This window comes from Mus musculus, chromosome 14, assembly GCF_000001635.26.
Source record: "Mus musculus strain C57BL/6J chromosome 14, GRCm38.p6 C57BL/6J".
NCBI lineage: Eukaryota > Metazoa > Chordata > Mammalia > Rodentia > Muridae > Mus > Mus musculus.
In genome coordinates this window covers 68,636,339-68,654,319 of record NC_000080.6, presented here as the reverse complement: position 1 = coordinate 68,654,319, position 17,981 = coordinate 68,636,339, and the positions used below count along the sequence as shown (strand labels likewise).

The window sequence follows — 17,981 nt, the reverse complement described above, 5'->3', positions numbered from 1 at the left end:
CTGTTCAAGGAGAGGAAGTAACTTATCAGGAGGCTCCAGTACCACAGTCCCATGGGTAACGGTGGGACCTATGGATGCCACTGTCTTTCCAAGGAAATCAGGCAACAAACTGTTCCTACTCCCCACAACTCTGCATCAGGAACATGGCAGCAAGAGATGTAAAGACTTAGAGTCATGCCTAAAAGTGTGATATCATTCTGAGAATGTGATAATCGGCATTCTGATTGCTCTCTCGTGAGGGGGGCATTCGTCTTGAGTTGGATGTCTCACTGCCTCTCTTTTCATCCATGATGTGCTTTCCAAGGCATCCCCCTGCCTCTGAAATACCCTTGCTAGACTCCAAGGGGACTGGTTTCACAGCCAAAATGCAAGTAACAAAGTTTTGTTTTCTTATCTCTCCCTCCGTACTTCTCCCTCCCCATCGTCAGAACCCTTTGCACGTGCCCTCTGCCAATAACTTGGACCTGCTTCAATTATTTCTAAATAAATGATGGATATGTAAAATAGGGCCTGGTGCTTGTAATGAGTCTCACCATCCCCTGAGAAAAGTGATGTGTGATTTCATCATAGGGAAAGAAAAAAAAAAACCAAATATTTAAAAGGACATAGCAAGTGTTCAGAGGAAGAGCAACAAACATTAATGCATCGACAAAGGCAAGTCTCCATTCTGTTTCAGGTGTAGGTCCAGGGAGGCACTTTGGCTTAAAAAAAAAAAGTAGCAGTTACTTCTAGTGACTGGAAAAAGTTAAGGCAGTAGGCACAACTTAATCTATATAGCCAACTAATAACTTCATTAGAATATGAGTTCTAGTCTTCCCCATTCTCATTTTTACCGAATAACATTTAGTAGTACAAGTATCTGAGGGAACAGAGAGTCAATGTCAATGCATAAACTTGCATTAAAGGCTGGATGTCTCCTTTGCAAAGACAACCCTGAAACAATTTAACAGATTTGAAGGAAATTTAACTGGAAATTTAACCGCTATTATATACAAATGACCCCAAATGGACCCAGTTAGGACAGAATTCTCTACTGAGGTCAGTTACATCAATCTCATTAATGAGCTTTGCTTTATTTTAAACTAATGAATGATTAAAAGTATCTAACCCACAATCCCACACTCACACACCTCTAACTCAAACCAAAATAACTGTTTTTCTCTTGATCCAGTTCTGCCAGTAGAAACTTACCCAACACATGAGTTCTGTGGGAGAGAGGAAACAAGCATTAACATAAATTAAAGAAACATATTGTGTTACATCTTGGATTTGTGTAATCCCTGGATGCCAGTTATCTCTGTTTATGCTACTGGCTTCCAAATAATTAACTTGATTTTATTCACCTGGGAGGAGGTCACCGCATCTCCATCAAATGCGAGTACACGTGAGGCAAACAATATCTGTCTACTCCATCTTTTCTGTGGTGTGGAAATCCCTCCATCTCAAATATCTCAATTCCAGGGCCCTACAAGCTTTCAGAAGAACCAGAGCTCTCTAAGAGAAATTCTATCTGTTTCTTTACAGAACTGACTGTGTTGTAAGAGTTCGGCATGAACTGGAAACTTATTTCATTTAGCTAAGAGAATTAGCTAAAGACTTTAAAGAAGAAATATTGTTTGTTTTGGTTTCTATTTGGAAGGGTTGCCCTACCAAAGAGTGAGCTGGGAATAAATTCGGTAGCTTCTATGTTTTGACTCACTATTTAAAACCCAGTTGGTGATTTCTGGTTTCATGCACTATTCGACTTCAGACGAACTAAAATTGTGGGTACGGCACAGACAACTGCTTGCGTTTGGAAAGGATGACCTAGCTCCGTATTCACTTTTCTTGTCAAAAGGAGAGGGACTGTGAGCCTGTTCTGTATGTATAGGAAGGCCCAGGTGGAAGTTGTCAGCACTTAGGACTCAAAGGACAAGTCAGCTGGTTTCCTGTTAGAGTCACACATGTTGTGGATGAACCCCACAGATGAGGGGCTTGCGTTATTTTATTTTATTTTTGGCATTTTAATAAAACTAAAAAATATATATGTTTATGTGTATGAGTGTTTTATATCTGCTTGCCGAGGCTGATAGAAGATGTCAGATCTTAAAGAGATCTGTCAGATCTCCAGGTGGGTGCTGGGAATCAAACCTGGGTCTTTTGGAAAAGTAACACCAAGCCCTTTCTCCATTCCTCCAACATGGCATTAAAAATATTGTTACTTTTTAATTGTGTGTGTGTGTGTGTGTGTGTGTGTGTGTGTGTGTGTGTGGTGTGACTGTGTGCACATGCACATAGAGTGCAGTTGCCAGTGAAGACCAGAAGAGGGCGTCAGGTGCCCCAGAGATGCAGATTCAGGCAGCTCTGAACCACCTAAGATGTGCTCTAGGAAGTAAACTTTGGGTCCTCTGGAAGAGCAAGAAGTACATCTAATGACTGAGGCATCTCTACAGCCCCACTCCTCCTTACAATGGCATTTAAGGAAGAGATTTGTTGAGGCTGCATCAGTGAGAGGTAGCTTTGTGACTCAATGTCTATGGGGCTAATTGTGCTGATTATTCACCATAGTACACCAGGTAGCATGCAGGCTCCCTAGGGTGTGTTTGCTCTGTGTCCGTGAATGAAAGTAGGCAGCAAGGAATTGTGCCCATGTCACTAGTTCATTTCTGGCATGAGCTGTGGCATCTTACTGCTATGAAGTAATTGTGAAATTTTAACAGGAAGAGAATGACCATCCCACATTTTAGAGCTTCAAACTTTTTTTTTGTAAATAATACTATTACTTTTCTTTACCAACGTTACAATCGATTGTATATATATTTAATAAAGATTTATATTAAATTCCATAAACATAAAGAGCACAGGATCACTTCAGGACTGCAAAAAAGCAAGCAACTCAAGAACTTTGTGTGCTGGGCTTCCTCCTGCATGCTTTAAGCGCTGGGGAAGCAGAAGGAGCTTGAATTTGAGGCCCTGGGGAAACAAAGAACAAATGAACAAAAATACAAGAAGAAAAAAGACAAAAGAAGAGAAAAAGAAGACTTTTGTACAGTTGCTACAGAAGTATGACAGTGACTTATTTGTCATAGCTGATGAAAATGTACCTGAATGACTATGGCCCTTTTGAAGACAGAAAAGTGGTTTGTGTTTATTTGTGTGCTATAGACTACATGATACATGATAGACACAGCCTAATTGGCCCTCACTTTTTAAGCAGTTAAAATTTCAAAGCTTGAATTAAGATATTATAGTATCTGTACTATGTCTTTATGTATATATATAATTTTATGTATGTGAATATTTTGCCTCTATGTATGTCTATACTCAGATTTCATGCCCGGGGGCCAAAAGACACAAGAGGGCATCAGATTCTCTGAGCTGTAGCTACTTACAGATGTGAGCTGCCATGTGGGTGCTGAGAGGAGAACCTGGGTCTTCTGCAAGAGCAACCAGTGCTCTTAACTGCTGAGCCATCTCTTCAGCTCTAGCTTTATTTCTGAAACATTTCCTAAGAGTGAACCCTAAGCCACGGAGTTCCTTTACTACCTCAATTGCTATTTGACTCTGAGTGCATCCTTAGAGCTTAATAAGCATTGTCTAACCTACCAAGTTAAACTGTTCTTGAGTGATCAAATAAATTAAAACCATTCCAAACTGACCTAAAAGTGGACCTCATTAGAAATTAGAAAAAAAATTGTTTCAGTTCTCAGAGAAATAAAATAAAACAAATAACTATTTTATGATCTGGGACATCACTAAACTAGGCTATCAAGTGCTATAATTCCAAGTGACTAATGGCAATTATGGTTGGTGAGCCCCCTCAGTTATATCTGCTATTATGCGAATCAAGATAGTATAGTATTTCATTGAGCTAGGATTACATTCAGAGAAGTTGCAAATCACAACACAGAGAAGAAAAAGAATCTTTCCTAAACCCTGCTGCCAGTATCCTGCCTCAGTTCTCTAAGTTTCACTGTGTCTTCATCCCAAGTGGACCTTGAACCCTGTGGCAGCCAGAGTGGGAACATTCAGGTACCCACAGGGAGCTGCATCCGTGTGAACAACAAAAAGAAAACTTTAAAATCTAATAAAAATATTAGAACGCCCCATATTTCTCTTTAGCCTAATTTCCAGGAAATTCTTAGACATGAGTCTCCTCATTGAATTGGTTGTTTGAGATTAATTTCCACTTTCTTCCCTGTGTGACTCTAGATACCACATAGCCCTTCCCTGGTCAATGACTCTGTACAGACCCTCTATTCTCATTTTCATAATTTTTTCTGTCCAAAATGAAGGTTTGTCAGTGTTGCTCATGTCAGCCCTCTCTATGAGCCTAACATTGGAGCTTTTTCTTACTGGGACTATGTTTCAAATATTACTATTGAAAATTCCATGGAACATGTCTTCAATCAGAAATGGTGGGTGGCTGCTTCCAATCTCATAGCAGTGTGGTGTGGAGTGTTTCTGTCTTATTATGGGAGTGATTGGTCAGCTTCCAGGAGAACTGGATTCTGCCAAGCTTCTGCTTAGCTTTTACCTTACTTCATTCTCCTGCTGGGCAGTCGCTGCTTAGATCCAAAGAGTAAAAAGAAATGGGAGAATTGACAAGAAATACTGTCATCAGAAATGCACTTACAAATATCTTCTTGAAAAAAATATTAAAAGTCAGAAATTAAAGTTTGGGGGTGGGTTTCTGGTTGTCTACTTCTCCCTGTGTCTGGAACCACTGACATAAATCACTGGAGGCCTCTGTGGGACATCAACCATGGGAGTAAGCATGACTACCATTACTGAACAGCTACGTCTTCTCTTCCTTCTTTCTCCCCCAGTAAGTGCAATAAAAGAACTCCCTAAAGCCAAGAAATATGAAGTGGTTTATCCCATAAGACTTCATCCATTGCGTAAAAGAGAGACCCAAGAGCCAGAGCCAAAGGTTAGTATGCCTATGATTGTCTTAGCTCTTGTACATGCCTTTTATGTGTATGTCTGTTGACATGTGAATACATGTGAGGTCATAGGTTATTCTTACACTGTCATGCTATCCACTTGTGGAGACTGAGTCTCAATGGATTGGAGTAGACTCATTCACAACTAAATTGGCTAGTGAGTGCAGACTTTGATATTTTATAATAATATTGCCTCTAAATAATTATATATAAATTAATCTATTATTTGCCTATCTACCATCTATCCATACATACTATGCAATTTGTCTTAAATTTGAACCAGAAAATAAAAAATGCAAATGAATGTGAATTGGCATTTTTATCTGAAATTTAGAGCTTTTTCTATGTAGACAGCATTAAAATCTGTACAAGTCTTACATTGTAAGGAAACAGTTCATTGTCAGCCAACACTAACTTAAATTTTTAATTGGTCACTAGAGTAAAGCTAATTGTATGTGCCATGTGTCTCTGAGTATGCATATGCATGTGCAGGTAGGTAGCTGTAAAAAGTATTTGTGCCATGTGTGTGTGTGTGTGTGTGTGTGTGTGTGTGTGTGTGTGTGTGAGTGTGTGCATGTATGTGCATGTACAAGTAAATACGTGTAAAGGAAAAAGGAGGCCATCAGAACTCTTGGAGATTGAGTTACAGGTACTTGTGAGCCACTGTTTCTTGGGTGTTAGGGGTCCAACTAGGGTCCTCTGAAAGAGCAGCACGTGCTTTTAATGAATGAGCCATTGCTCCAGCTTCACAATGCTGATTTTTGAGTGATTTTGCAGAGGCAAGTGTTTGATGTGATGAGCTTGGTTTTACTGGAGACACATTGCTTGCCTAGGTTACCTCTAAACAGCTACAGAAGATTTACACTAATCTGATGCATGGTGACCTAATGTAAAGGGTGAATGTGGATGGGCAGGGGTTGGTACTCATTTCAACCACATGAATCATAGGGATGGAGCTCACGTTGCGAGGCAAGTGCCTTCACCCACTAAGCCACCCACTAAGCTGGCCCAGTTAAGGAGACTTTCTATGTCTTTGACATAGCTCTACACCCATCTACCCCCACACTACATCTCCTAATCTATGTTTGGAAATATAAATATTTATTTTCATAATCAGTGATCTAAATAAAACCTTGCTAAATACATCAAGGCTATATATAAAGATATCAGATATGGAGCCTAGAATATGGCTCAGTGGTAAAATCCTTAGCAAGCATTTGCAAGACCCTGGTATCAATTTCCAGCACAAACACACATCATTCACACACATACAGACACACATGCACATATACTCAGAAAAACACATGATCATATACACACATGGACACGCATTCATGTATGATCAGAAACACACGTACATGCATACACATAAGCACACATATACACACACATATGCACATGCACATACATATGCACATTAGTAAACAAATATATGCACACACACATGCACACACATGCACATGCATGCACACAAACACAGAGCTAAATTGTTTATTTAGGTCACAAATTAATCTGTTGCCTGTGGTCTAGACAGATAGTTGGTCTCACCATCCACTGCTAGAGAAAAGCAAGCGTTACTTGCTAAGGATTAATTAAATCAGTAGACATAGCCACCTTTGGATTACCAGTGTATTTTTGTGTATTTTTGCAGGAAACATTTGAAACTGAGCTAAGGTACAAAATGACAGTAAATGGAAAGGTTGCTGTGCTGTATCTGAAGAAGAACAAGTGAGTGTGTGTCCCTCTGTTATTGTCCTCCTCAGCTACAAGTCCAAGTGTGCAAAGTGGCTGGTGAGGCTGCCATCTGCATCAGTGCTCCCAAAACTGACCCGACAGTCTTCACTCTACTTCTAGTGGACCCAAGGAGTCGGTGAATTTTTTTCTCTTACAATGGTAGAAACACATTAGGCAGAATAATAATAGTTTACTAGGCTTTTGAGACTTTATAAATAACACACGATGAGGTGCCGATGGACAGATTTCATTACTTTACCAAATGACTGAGTGGGTCCCCTATGTAATTTGCTTTCGATTTTGTTTGTTGCATCTTGATAAGAGGACCTCTCAGGACTGTTCCCTGCAAAGGGCTGGGGCAGGGGTAATGTTGAGCCTTCTCACCAAACTGGTTGCAATTCTTACTTCTGTCACCTCTGACCTCTGTTCTGCTTCTTCTCAAGTTTCTCCTGGAAATAACAACCAGGTCTCATGTGAACAGCCCTCTGGAATCTCTCTAATCTCTCTCTCTCTCTCTCTCTCTCTCTCTCTCTCTCTCTCTCTCTCACACACACACACACACACACACACACACACACACACACACACACGGCATCTCTCTGTTCAGCCTTTTCCTGTGTAGACTTGTCTGGAGCACAAGAGAAGTTGAAGAGTGGAAACTTGTCTGGGCAGTCTGGGAAGTCTTCTTTGTTTGCTGGACTTTGCAGTTCACTGTGTAACCCTGTTCCTCCCTTCTCTTTCTCCAGCAAGCTCCTTGCGCCTGACTACTCGGAAACATACTATAATTCCAGTGGAAACAAGGTCACCACAAGCCCGCAAATCATGGTATAACATCTGCTAGGTCCCTTGGTAATGGAGTGTGCCAGTGTCCTTGCCAGGCAAATATAACTAAAACTGCTTTTACAGCCTTGGTGGTGTTTGTTTGTTTTGTATTGCTTTCCCAAACAGCAATAATGATTTAATGAATTTTTCACAATATTACATTTTACTAAGATTGATGAAGGACCAATAACCATTCCCAGCTTTCATGAGAAGCAGGCAGGAGCATACATTTTCTTTTTTTATAAATTTTATTTAATCTTTTATTTTTTTACACTCCAGATTTTATCCCCTCCTGGTCCACCGTCTGACTGTTCCATATCCCATACCTCTGCACCCCCCAAGTCAGTCTCCACAGGATGGCTCCACCCCCTACCCTGACCCACCCCAACCCATCAGACCTCCCCACTCCCTGGGGCCTTTAGTCTCTTGAGAGTTAGGTGCATCTTTGACTGAACCCAGACCAGACCGTCCTCTGCTGTATATGTGTTGGGGGCCTCATATCAGCTGGCATATGCTGCCTAGTTGGTGGTCCAGTGTCTGAGAGATCTCGGGGATCCAGGTTAATTGAGAGTGTTGGTCCTCCTATAGGGTTGCCCTCCTCCTCAGCTTCTTCCAGTTTTTCCCTAATTCAGCCACAGGGGTCAGCAGCTTCTGCCCATTGGTTGGCTGTAAATGCCTATATCAGCTGCTGGTTGGGTCTTTCAGAGAGAGGGCAGTCATGATAGGCCCCTTTTTGTGAGCACTCCATAGCCTCAATAGTGTCAGGTCTTGGGGCCTCCCCTTGGGCTGGATCCCAATTTGGGCCTATCACTGGACCTTCTTTTCCTCAGGCTCTTTTTCATTTTTTTGTCCCCAAAGTTCTTTCAGACAGGAACAATTATGGGTCAGAGTTTTTGACTGTGGGATGGTGTCTTAGTCAGGGTTTCTATTCCTGCACAAACATCATGACCAAGAAGCAAGTTGGGGAGGAAAGGGTTTATTCGGCTTACACTTCCATGCTGCTGTTCATCACCAAAGGAAGTCAGGACTGGAACTCAAACAGGTCAGGGAGCAGGAGCTGATGCAGAGGCCACGGAGGGATGTTCTTTACTGGCTTACCTCACCTGGCTTGCTCAGCCTGCTCTCTTATAGAACCCAAGACTACCAGCCCAGAGATGGTCCCACCCACAAGGGGCCTTTCCCCCTTGATCACTAATTGAGAAAATGCCTTACAGTTGGATCTCATGGAGGCATTTCCTCAACTGAAGCTCCTTTCTCTGTGATAACTCCAGCTGTGTCAGGTTGACACAAAACTAGCCAGTACAGATGGCAACACCAAACCTTACTTAATGCCCTTTCTTTCTGCTGGAGGTGGGCTCTACAAGTTCCTGCTCCCCACTGTAGGGCATTTCATCTAAGGTTCCCTCCCCCTCCCCACTTTGAGTCCTGAGAGTCTCTTACCTCCCAGGTCTCTGGTCTCTGGTCCATTCTGGAGGGTCCCCTCACCTCCGACCTCCCTAGGTGGCCTGTTTCCATTCTTTCTGTTGGCCCTCAGGGCTTCAGTCCTCGTCCTCCCCCCACCCACCCCGACCCATTATCTGATCATGTTCCCCCCTTCCCCTCCCTGTCTTCTCCAGGTCCCTTCCTCCCTACCTCCTCCTCTTTAGAGTTGATTTCTGCAGACAGACTCTGTAACATAGAGAGCTAAGAATGTCTGCTATATGTAGCTCTTTATTATCACACCTCTCAATTATGGTCTGTAACACTCAAGACTACTCCCTCCACATCAAATATAGACTTCCATATTGCCCTAAGTAACTCCACTCTAGATCTGTCTCCCCAAATCCCCCTCACTCCCATGGAGCCCACAACTGTGTGGCTCAGCATCCTCCTCAGGGACCCCTTTTTTGTTGCAAATCGTCAAACCTTCTGGGGTTACATAGGCTAAGGCCACGTCTCTTCCAAGATAGAAGGGCCACATGGAGAAATAACTATGGTATTTGGCTCCAAATAAAATCATTGTGTGTTGTGCAAGTTCACTTAAATCAAGTTTCCCTCTTAGGACAAACGACCTGAATAACTCATAAGTTTAAAAGAGGGGCAAAGGTGATCAGTCCTAACTGGAAAAAAAATATAATTTTTGAAGATAAAAAAAAGCCAGATGTTCAGAGAATTAAATTTTAAACAGATAACTAAGTACAATTTTTTTTCTAAATAGTGCACAGCTATTTTATGCTGTGTCAGCATTATGAATGTATTATAGTAAAATATAAAATACATTATTTGTTGTGTATAATGTTATATACTACACTATATTTAGGGTAACATATAGTATGCAGACTGTGTAATATAAGTATTTGGGGGTTATTAACTATTTTTAAAATTTGAGACAAAATGCTTATATTTAATTTTTTTAAAGTCTCTATCTTAACTACTGAGCAACAGAAAATTGTTGTTCCAAGGTTTCAAATTCTAGTTGGTTGTGGAGTCTAAGAATTCTCAAGAATTCCCTTTTGTTTCCCTTAGGATAGCTGTTACTACCAAGGACACATCGTAAATGAGAAAGTTTCTGCAGCCAGCATCAGCACCTGTCAAGGACTACGGTGGGTAAGACTTGAGCGCTTTGTTCGCATCCCACGGATGCACAGTTCCTGCTTGATAAGTCTGAACACCCTCAAGTATAATTAGTTATATAATACAGTTAACTGTGATATCTAATGGCTACAACATTTTGAAATTTTGCATCCAAATGGCATTTCTTTTTTCTTTTTCTTTTTCTTTTTCTTTTTCTTTTTCTTCTTCTTCTTCTTCTTCTTCTTCTTCTTCTTCTTCTTCTTCTTCTTCTTCTTCTTTTTCTTCTTCTTCTTCTTCTTCTTCTTCTTCTTCTTCTTCTTCTTCTTCTTCTTCTTCTTCTTCTTCTTCTTCTTCTTCTTCACCATTGCATTATTTACTTTATTCATTTTTTTTTTTACAAAAGTTTATTGCAATGTACAACAGGCTTCAGGATAACATTTCATTCTAGCTGTAGGTGGCAAAGATGCTATGGCAGGGAATCCAGATGTCTAAATAGGAATGGAAGAGGAGGGTCACCATCACCCCAGATGTGAGGAACAGCTTACTTTTTGCCAGATTTCTTCATTCCACCTGTGGCCAGGGCACCCTGCTCGGCAGCCTTGGCTTTTAGCTCCTCGAGTTTCTTCTGTTCCTCCTTTTATTTCTGCTTGAAAGCCTTGTCTTCCTCGTCCATCTCCTTGGCCTGCTTCTCGGGCTGTTTCAGAGGCTTCTTTTTACCACCTTCCCGGCCCGACATGACACCTCCAGCCGGCCTTTTTTTTTTTAAACATGAAATTTATGGAACTGAATTGCCTTCAGTTGTGTTTCTATTCCTGACTCACTTTTATGGTCAGACTCTTGGAGGGAGTGCAGCTTCTCTTCTTTCTCTCCTCACTTTTATTTCTCTTTAGTTTTTATTCTTACAAATATTATATCCTCCTGCCTGTTATTGACTCCCCATATGTGTCTGTCTACCCTCTGGTACGTCATCAATACCAAGAACTGATTAATATCCTTTTCTGTACTTCTTAAAGAAGCTAAATCTCTCTGTGTTCTAAACCAAGCAAATCGATTGTCTCATCAATCCATTATTTTTCCTGTATCTTTGACCTCATGGCTGGAATAATCAAGTAATAACTTACTCAGTCAGGCATCATGAATTCTTTGAAGACTCCCTGTCTCATTCCTCCAGCCTCCATTTCCTTATCAAGCCCCAGTGACTGTATTTTCTAACTATTTCCTGCTTAGTCACTACATCTGCCTCTATTGAGACATCTACTTCAACTACCTTGTACTTCAACTAAACCATTTGAAACAAACACCCACACTCGCCGTCTTCCAGGTCTAGGAACTGCATTCTCATGCATTTCTACTTCATGCTGATTAGATATAGTTGATACATGAGTATTTGCTAAATAATTACATATACAGTTTAAAAATGATTTCTACATGTCTATTTTCCTCACTTTGAATAGAAGGATTTATGGAGGAAGAGACTGCAGATCTCTTTAGCCTCTGTTTTTAGTACAGTGTTTAATTTAGAATGAGTCTTATTAAATATAATACAGACTAATTTTAAATCATTGGAATGCTAGGTTAATTAAGGGATGAAATTACAACTGAAATTACTCTTCATTTGCACCAAAGATTGTAAATCTTAAAAATGATCTAATGAGCAATCAGCCATTTACAGGAAATAGAGTGGAGCAGTCATTGAGTCAGCTTGGACTTTAGTCCCAGGGTTTGTGAAGAAGTTGGAAATCTGTGCTTCCCCTGCTCTCGTTCCACCTCATCCCACTCTCCTATTACTCATTAGGCTCTTCTATCTTACAGATTTAAAAGTGAGGCTGCTTAGTTAAATAACATTACTTTAAATTCACAGCTAACCGGAAATAGGCCTAGAATTTTAATCTCTTCTAAGACTCCAAACCCTGTAGTGTAGGTCCCTATAGTGTAGGGGATGAGTGAGGAAACATTTCTAGTGTCAGCAGCAGGTGATCTGGGTTATTTTCTGGTCAAGAGGACTTTGAGCACTCTGGCTGTACAACTCCAAAGCGACACCATTGTGCTAAGACACCTGAATGCTTATGTTCCTCAGGGGTTACATCAGTCAAGGAGATGAAAAGTATTTTATCGAACCTTTGAGCTCGGAGAACTTGGATGAACAGGCACATGCACTCTTCAAGGACGACTCCAATGAAGACCAGGAGAAGAGCAACTGTGGTGTGGATGATGCGCTATGGCTCCAAGGGCTGCATCAGGACGTGGCCCTCCCTGCCACCAGGTTGATTGTGCGTAGGGTTTGTTTTGTGTCCTGACCTAGGTTCTAATCTTTTACCTTTGTCCTTTTCATGTGTGTGTGTGTGCACACGCGTGCGCGCACTGTATATGCTTTCATATGTGTATACATGACCCTGTCTGTGTGTCTGTAGAGACTCTAGATTGCTGTTATTTGCATTTCTTAAATGATTCTCATCTTATATATTGAGGCATGATTACAATATTGGCTCCCAACGAGCCCAGATCTTGCCATCTTGGATAGTCTGACTAACCATTTTGCTTACAGAATCCTTGGTCCCTTCCCTTTCTGTAATTGGATTGGAGGTAGGCCACTATACTCATCCATCTTTAACAATGGGTTTGGACATTTGAAAATTGTCACATTGTCACAGGCAGGGTTCTATCAGCTCAGTCACTTTTTCCAGCCCTTGGATCTAATCTTATCAGTCAGCTTGGCTGCCATTTTATAGTTATTACTGAAACTAATAGTTTGTAGTTACACTCACGGTAAAACATGACTGCACATTAATTATTTACTCAGTAAGAATCTGTGCATAAGCTTTTATCATCAACAATGTGCAAGGGCTAAAAAGAAGCCTGAAATATAATATCTGACAGCTAAGAGTAGACAACCCTACCCTGTAAATCTCCCAACAACGCACATGTGTAGAGACTTTTCTTTTGAGCTGGAAATATGAGAAATTTGTCCTCAGAGATGTTCAGTGAACTGGGAATGCAGTAGCAAACAACATAAACACAGGATCTACCTGTTGGAACATAGAATATTCTTTCTTATGTGGAATCCTGTTATGACCACAGAAGAAAAAAAAAAACAAACCCAGCTGTATTCAGCTGTGAGGTGTGCACTAAAATGTTTCTGTCATTTCACTTTCATTGCTTGACTATCTCTTCCAAGTGTTCTCAGAATCTGCAAGCACCAGGCAGACTGGTTCTAAGTAAAATCATTCAACCATCTAAGCTAAAAAACAAACAAAAAACCCCAAACAAGGGCTAAACCAAATAAACAAACAAATAAGCAAACAGGAAAACCCAAGGTTGTTTCTCTTTGCCATGGAATTAAATTTTGCCAGCCTTATCTAGGAACCCAGACAAACTTATTCTGGCTACATGTTTCTCTTAATATACCTCTGGTTCTGGTTGGCACCAGCCTCTGGTCTTCCATCTCGAGTCTTTGGGTGCCATGTAGAAGTGGTCATGCTTTCCCAATGTGCTGCTGCTTGGCTTTCTGAAGCGCCTTGCTGGTCACCCTCTTCTGGTTGGTCACTGGATACTAGAAGCCCTGGTTAAACTGTTTTCTGCTTTTTTTCTTTGGAATTCATCCCCAGTAGTCTAATTCAACCCATACTTTTTTCCTTCAATGGGACTCTGTAGGGCTGGGAGGTAGCTCAGTTAGTAGAATTTTTGCTAGGGTCCATGCTGAGCACTTTGTAAACCAGGTACAATGAATGGAATTTGCCTGTAAATCCCAGCACTTAGAAGATGGAGGCAATGCAATGTAATGAATTCAAAGCCAGCATGGGATATATGAGTCCTTGGTTGTAAAAATAAAGGGGGGTGGTGAGAGCTAGGTACTGGCTATTGTTGCACATATTTTCAGTCTTGTGGCCATTTAAATACTTGATTTTACAATATTAATGTGGTAAAATAGAACTACTTGTTTATGCACCAAATATAATATGCTTCTTCCCCATTTTCCTCACCCCAGTTAAAAACTGCCACGGTTGATTACTACTTGTGGCCCATGCATTGGAATTATTGTTGGTTTCTCATCTCTTCCCTCACACGGTATCCATCTCTTCACATATTTCACTTCTTCACTGAGCTCTCGGGCAGTCTCCCAGGATCGTCATGACAACAACTTGCATCGGTCCTTTCTATGTCTGTTCCCACCTTAGCAGCGTCTACTCTCCTTGTACTATGTTGAGTGATGTTTCATTATAAAATGCATCATGTTAAAACCCTTGGATGTCTTTCCAACCACCACATGTGATGTAAGATCCAGGCCACTGCCTGAGTTACAAATGTTTGTTTGATTCTGCCCAGCATCCCACATTGGTTGCCCCTGCACCTACAAATTTACATTCCATTTATTCTGAAAACAACAACAATAACAAACAACAACAACAACAACAACAACAACTTTCTCACTGGCAACTAACTGCAGATCTTTGTGTTTTAGGTTTTGTCTATTTGTTTGTTTGTTTTATCTTTTCTGGATTACATTCCAATCGTTTTCACTTCTTGGCTTGCTTCCCGTTTTTATGACTATGCTGTATAGACCAAGCCTTTAAAAATGCCTTTCTAATTGTCTATTTTGAAATTACTATCTAATCGCACACCTTCACTCACTCATTGAATCCACTCACAATATTAATCACACTTGATACTTACATCTATTTGTTTGTCTCTTGTGAACTGCTGTACTGATGGACCAAGTCTATTTATCTATTCCAATCTCTAGAGTACTGTAAATGCATAGAAATTGATAGTAAATATTTTTTCCTATGGAAAATGGGAGGTATATACATCTCACTAGGTAATGTATTTGAATCTATCATATATAATTTGTTTCTGATGAAGGAATCATAAAAGACAACCATTTCTCTTCATTTTCTAACATTCTGAGCCTTGTCTGTACACATGCCGGGGTGTTGTGGTAAAGTGAAAATAGTAATATTGTCTGTCTTGATTCTCAGATACAATCCAAACTCTTCTAAGACCATACATGCTAAATAAAAGATCAACAGCAAAAGATATTGCCTTAGTCATGGTCTTCCTTCTATTTCAGAAGTTGAATGATGGGATGGTTCAAGAACCTAAGAAATACATAGAATATTATGTGGTCCTGGATAATGGTGAGGTAATTACATCAGATAAGTACATCTCACAAAATTATCTTGTTCATAATTTATTATGTGAAGAAGAAATGCCTAGACCCATTTAGAAAGATCAAGAATATAAACCATATGGAGATATTATTCTGTCTAAGAAATTGATATTTATAATAAAACTTACAGATGTTTCTTCTCAGAAATAACTGACAAATATACATAAATCTTATTTTTGGCCCTAAAAATCTCCTTTCTTACTATCTTTAGAGATCGAAATTTAGTTTTTACTTAAACTCCTTTGTCATGTTGTTATTGATAAATTTGTGCATTTGTAATGTAATTTATACTCTGGGGGTAGCAGTCAAATATATTAAAAAAATGCCCAGTGAGTGGGCTTTTTGGAGAAAGGCAACCCTTGGTGATAGATATCATTTAATTTCTTTTCTAGGTACACATTTTCTAATTGTGAGTTTCTAAACAGGTTCTCTGTGTGTTTAATGACAACAAGGAAAGTGCTTGGATCACAAGACGATTGAGAAAATAATTATCTCAGAACTCAAATCTCTGGCCTTGTTGTGTCGGCCTCAATTACTGTGCATAGATTTAAAACATGGTGAACCATGCTTTGTATTATTTCTACATATTTAGGAAACCATGGAAATTAAATGAAGACATACTTAGAGTAATCCCTTGCTTTATTTTATTGAGGTCTTGCTTGAGACAGTCTTGCTACTTCCTTGAGACTGTCCTTAATCATGGTCCCCTTGCCTTGGCCTTCTGCTTCTGAGATTACAGGTGTGCCACCATGCATGGCTAAATTTCTAAGATCTGTATACTGACCTGCTATTTCAAGGGAGAAAACATAATATTTTCTCCAAGCTCCTTAATTTACATTGAAAAATGACTCCATTTGCTTTTAATTGTAAATTATTAATAACTGACAATTATAATCACAGTAAATTAAGTTAAACTGTCTTTTTAAATCTTCCAATTATATTAATTTCTATCAGCTCTTATTTATGTCTTTTCATTGTCTTTTAGTTTAAGAAATACAATAAAAATCTTGCTGAAATACGAAAGATAGTGCTTGAGATGGCCAATTACATCAACATGGTATGATATAATTTAGGAAATGTAACTTTAAACACTTTGTGAAGGGTGTTCCTGAGCGTTGTTATGGATGAACATGAATCTAGGAAGGAAAACAAGTCTTGTGGGGCTATGAGTACCAGGGACTTTAAGGATTGACTCTGTATCATGCTATTTCATTAGCTATTAATACTATGTGCTCTTAGGATCAAAAAATAAGTCAAGTTTTATTTGGAAGAATTTTGTTTTTTCAAATCTACTTAAGAAAATTCTGATAACCAAATTCTAGTAGAAAATCATTTCAGGGAGTTAAAGTAAACAAGAAACAAAATAGGCCTATCATCTCTGGAGCTGTGGAATGTCTCTTAACCCACATTTTTCTCATTCCATCTTGAAAATAACTCTCAAGAAGTTACTTAACTATAATTGTTCAGGAGGATTTTATCTGGAGAAGTCCAATAATGCTCAAGGTGATAAAGGAATTAAGATATACAATGGTTTTTGAAAAACAAAGTACATTGGGAATGTTAAAAACTGAGTTCACTATTATACTTCATTGCTTTGCAATGTACTCTCTTTGGACAGCTTTACAATAAGCTTGATGCCCACGTGGCCTTAGTTGGAGTGGAAATCTGGACCGATGGGGATAAAATAAAGATAACACCAGATGCCAACACCACCCTGGAAAACTTCTCTAAGTGGAGGGGAAATGATCTGCTAAAACGAAAGCATCATGATATTGCCCAGCTAATCTCGTATGTATGATTTCCTCTTGGTACAATGAGAGTGATATATGAGGGCATAGGTAAGATGTAAAATGCTACACAGAGATTATTTGTTAGTTTTTAAAAATACTCAAATGGGTCTTTGTTGAATATGTCTTTGCTTTTTTAAAAAAAAGTAAAGTAGTGGCTTTTTTCTTAAATATAGATAAGGCGAGCATTTATCAGAATTCTGTTTTATTGAGTCTACACAAAAGAAGGGCAAATGTAGATCATGAAAAAAGGAATTGGGGCTCTGATTGACTTTAGCCTTGAGTTAGGGGAAACTTATAGAATCAAAGTAATATTGAGTATTATATCAAAACCCCACATTTAAGACTATTTGGCTGAAAGAGCATTTAATAAGAAGAGCTAAAACAAAAATAATGAATAAAAAAGCCTTGCACTTTGGTGTATGAAATCAAGAATGTGCCCCCAGCACAGGTTTATAGTTACAGTGGGCATCAGACAGGCGGAAACTGCCTCTGTAGACTTGAAATAGCTAGAGAATATGCTTCCTCGGGGAACACTTTGAGGGAAGGGGTGTCCTATGTCCTGTAGAATTAATTTGTAATTTGTATTGATGATAACAAATCAGATCAAAACTTATGTGTTAATATAAACCTAACTACAGAGAGAGAGAAAGAGAGAGAGAGAGAGAGAGAGAGAGAGAGAGAGAGAGAGAGAGAGAGAGAGAGAGAGAGAGAGAGACCAGGCTGTATTTCTGTATATACCTTTCATGTGACTAGCATAGACTTCCTTTAATATGGCCATTTCAACATATTAGGATCTTTCAAAAGTTTTTGCGTTCTCCCACACCACCATTCCATGAAGCTCAGGAGAAACCTGGATCATTGTGACCTAACCCTCAAGGTTACACAGCACCACAATGGATGTATACCACAATGGTCATATGCTCTTAACCACAGTGATTTCAGGAACATAACTAAAATTCCATACTATAGGGCCCAGCTAAAGGTGCTCGC

General features: G+C 39.6%; 1 protein-coding gene and 1 pseudogene across 7 annotated transcripts in view; one reads left to right on the top strand and one right to left on the bottom strand.

Moving 5' to 3' along the window:
* Adam28 (a disintegrin and metallopeptidase domain 28) overlaps positions 1-17,981 on the top strand; it is a 50,892-nt gene that overhangs the window by 1,570 nt on the left and 31,341 nt on the right. For all 7 annotated transcript variants that reach the window (NR_102399.1, XR_001781095.2, NM_001048175.2 and 4 more), the window contains exons 2-9: positions 4,809-4,912; positions 6,577-6,653; positions 7,406-7,484; positions 9,987-10,063; positions 12,112-12,304; positions 15,103-15,174; positions 16,187-16,258; positions 16,820-16,989. Coding sequence is in view for 5 of the 7 variants with exons in the window: in NM_001048175.2 (NP_001041640.1) it covers positions 4,809-4,912; positions 6,577-6,653; positions 7,406-7,484; positions 9,987-10,063; positions 12,112-12,304; positions 15,103-15,174; positions 16,187-16,258; positions 16,820-16,989 (844 nt within the window). In the remaining 2 variants the exon portion in view is untranslated. The remainder of the gene's footprint in view (positions 1-4,808; positions 4,913-6,576; positions 6,654-7,405; positions 7,485-9,986; positions 10,064-12,111; positions 12,305-15,102; positions 15,175-16,186; positions 16,259-16,819; positions 16,990-17,981) is intronic.
* Gm52094 lies at positions 10,396-10,770 on the bottom strand (annotated as a pseudogene).